This window comes from Camelina sativa, chromosome 17 (assembly GCF_030686135.1).
Source record: "Camelina sativa cultivar CO46 ecotype springtype chromosome 17, ASM3068613v1".
Lineage (NCBI taxonomy): Eukaryota > Viridiplantae > Streptophyta > Magnoliopsida > Brassicales > Brassicaceae > Camelina > Camelina sativa.
The window spans coordinates 36,280,927-36,284,485 of record NC_141896.1 but is presented as its reverse complement, the minus strand read 5'-3'; the positions used below and the strand labels follow the sequence as shown (position 1 = coordinate 36,284,485).

General features: G+C 49.6%; 1 protein-coding gene across 1 annotated transcript; it reads right to left on the bottom strand.

Annotated features, from left to right (window-relative positions):
- Positions 1 to 2,436: 2,436 nt before the first annotated feature.
- LOC147924787 (uncharacterized) lies at positions 2,437 to 3,141 on the bottom strand. The gene has a single exon (XM_087496950.1). The coding sequence runs from the start codon at positions 3,139 to 3,141 to the stop codon at positions 2,437 to 2,439; it is 705 nt and encodes a 234-aa protein (XP_087353076.1).
- Positions 3,142 to 3,559: the final 418 nt, after the last annotated feature.

Below are 3,559 nucleotides of genomic sequence, written 5' to 3'. Positions count from 1 at the left end.
TTGTTCTATTATCTTAGTTGCCGTGTTGAGGGGTCGACTCCCTTATATTATTTTTTGTTTGCCGTGTTTTGGGGTCGGCTCCCACGTACTTTTATGCGCCGTGTTTAGGGGTCGGCTCCCTTGAAGAACTCTATTCTCACCCTTAGGGCATTTATTAAGGGTTTCATTTAATGCCCCCTTGTTTTAAACGTTGCTTACCGGTCATTGAATGCCTTTTCTGTTTTTGAAACTTGCGTCTGTTCATTGAATGCCTCTTTTCTTTGAAACTTGCGCCCGTTGGGACTCGTGCTTTTCGTTCTATAAATAGTCTCTGCTTTTTACTCCAATTTTGTCTTCTTGGTGAGTGTTTTGCTTTTGTAGGGAGGAGAAAATTATTCCGATGCCAGTGACAACTAGAGCGGCGTGGTTGCGCAGGGCGCGAGAACAGCTCGGTGTTAGGTCCGACGAGGTGATACAGTCGGAACTCAACTACTATAACGCTCGCATCCAGCGGCTAAGAGCTTACATTATCGCCACCCGTCGTTCGTTCGAACGTTATTACGACTTCTGTCGTGTAGACGGGACAGTGGAATGTCTTGAAGCGCTGATTGACGAAAGGTTTTTCGTCTCAAAGTGGCGATGGGATCGGTTGCTGGACGAGGGTACCCGGCGCGAGGACTTTTTTGCAGAAGTGGTGATTCCTACACTCGAGCAGGGCGACCTTGATTCCCTAGGTCGAAGGCCGTTTGAAGAACGGGAGGAGATTGAGGCCTGCCGAGCTCGTATCGACGTTCATCGTCGTTACATTACGCAACTGGAGAGCACAAGTCACTACTTTAGTGAGAGAAGTCGCGTCGAGGGGATTCGTGCATACCTCGAGAATATGATTAGACGAGGCGCGACTGTTCCGATGGACCTGCTGAAAGACGTGAAGGAATCGTGCCGTCATTGGCAGACCGTAATTGGCAGGCTAGAGTTTAATGAGCCTTCCAACGCTGATCTCGGAGTTGAATGACTCATTTTTCCCTGTTTTTTGTTTTTTGTTTTTATGTGCCGTAATGGGGTCGGCACCCGCATCAGACTGTTGTCACCCTGACCTTTTTTTAATAAAGTCAAATTTTTTTTTTTTGAAAGTGCGACTCGTGATGGTCGGCTTATCTCTTTTATGCAAGTTATGACTCGGCTTTCACTAGGTACGACTCAGGACAGTCGTTTTACCCGTTTGTGCGAGTTGGACTCGGCTTTATATAACCAGGGGCGACCGTCAATAGTCGGCTTATCTTTTTGTGCAAGTTGCGACTCGGCTTAAAATAATACGTCGGAACGTCGAGTCGTTACCGGGCCAGGATAACAACTAATATAACTTGCAAACGATGACTCATTCTTATGACGGCTGTGTCCCGTAAAACGGGACTGCCTACGTACCCTCCGATCAGGAGGGATCAAGCCGATCGTAGTTCACATTTACATGCTTATTCAAACTATAGAAAGGACGAGCTGGACGTAGCCGAGCTCGCTTGGTGATTTTTTTTTGTTTTTTTAGTAGTAGTAGCGCTTGAGATGCATCGAATTCCAAGACCTCGGCACTGGTTCGCCGCCCATTGTTAAGAGTTCGTACACACCGGGATGGATGACCTTGGATACTAGATATGGGCCTTCCCAATTAGCCCCCATTTTTCCGGCGTCCGGTTCGGCAGTATTTTCAAAGACCTTACGGAGGACGAGATCCCCTTCGTCGAAATGCCGATTGTGGACTTTCCTGTTGTAATACTTGGCTGCGGCGAGTTGATAGTTCTGGATTCGTAGGAGTGCCTTGTCTCGTTCTTCCTCCAACTCGTCGAGTCTATCTATGAGCATCCGGCTGTTGAGTGCAGTGTTTTGGACGAGCATCGTTCGGCGGAGGCTCGAACTGCCGACCTCAGCGGGTGCCATTGTTTCCATCCCGTAGGCTAGGGAAAGTGGGGTTTGGTTAGTGGACGTCCTCGGGGTTGTTCGGTAAGACCAGAGTACTCCGTCAAGCTCGTCGGCCCAGGCACCTTTCTTGGCATCCAACCTTTTTCTCAGGCCGTCGAGTATGGTCTTGTTCGTAGCCTCGGCCTGGCCGTTCCCTTGTGGATACCTTGGCGTTGATTTTCTTAATTTGATACGCCATCTCGCACAAAAATTTTCAAATTGCACAGAGACGAACTGCGATCCGTTGTCAGTGACTATTTCATATGGGAGACCATGGCGACAGATTATATATTTCCAGACAAAGAGTTGGACGTCCCTAGCTTTGATGTTTGCGTAGGACTCGGCTTCGACCCATTTGGTGAAATAATTGGTGAGGATGAGTATATATCGCTTTTGTCTAGAAGTTGGTAGTGGGCCAATGATGTCCATCGCCCAGCGCATGAAAGGGTAAGGAGCTACTCCGGCTCGCATGAGTTCAGTCGGCTGATGAATAATGGGGGAGTGTCACTGGCATTTTTCACATTTGGCGACGAACTTTTCGCAATCAGATATCATCGTTGGCCAATAATGACCATGCTTCTTGATTCGTAGTGCTAAGGCTCGGCCACCTGAATGATTTCCTCCAGCTCCTTTGTGAGTCTCCATCATGACGCGCTCGGTGTCGTCACCGTGTATGCAAAGCAAAAGGGCTCCTGACGCCGTCCATCGAAGCAAATGATCTTTCATCAAGGTGTAGCGAGCGGCCTTGGCCTTTAATCTCCGTCTAGCCCATTTGTCTGTTGGCACGTCGCCATCGGCTAGATATGCACGGATTTCGACTCGCCAATCTGTCGCGTCGGTGTCAGATGCAGGTTCGCATCCTCGGCGTGACCTTATCGTTCGATAAGTGGTCCTGATTTTGTTGGGTTGGTGGAGTGTGAGGCAGGTCTCGGCATGTGTTTCACTTATGCCCGGCGTATCGATGCTTTCTACCGGGATGATTCGTCGAAGATCGGGATCCGATGTCGAGGCGAGTGCTGCCAGAGCATCGGCCGGAGCATTGTCTCCTCTGGGGATTTTGATGAGCTTGAACTCGTCAAAGCGTTTTGACAAAATCCTAACGACGTCAAGGTAGGCGGCCATGGGTTTGCTTTTGGTATCGTACTCACCGCTGAACTGGTTGGCGACGAGCTGGGAGTCGCAAAAAGCTCGTATCCGCTTGATTTGCATTCCGTTGGCGAGCCTAAGCCCGGCGATGAGCGCCGTTGTTGGTTGGTGGTTGTTGGTCGTACTCGGCGACGTTGTTGGTTGCTTGGAATCGGAGACTGAAGGATTGTTCCAAAATTTCTCCGGTCGGTGAAGTTAATCGAATCCCTATCCCGGACCCAAGATGAGAGGATCTTCCGTCCACATGTAGGGTCCATCGGTCGTCGGACAGATCAGTGGGTGTTGGTTCGGCTTCTCCAAACGGTAGTTCGATTAAAAAGTTGGCGAGCACTTGGGACTTAGTAGCCGGACGAGTTCGATACTCGATGTCATACTCGCTAAGTTCGATTACCCACAGCCGACCGGACTGGCTCGGGCTGTACAGTATAGATCGCAAAGGTTGATTGGATAGGACAGCGTCAGTGTGGGACTGGAAGTATGG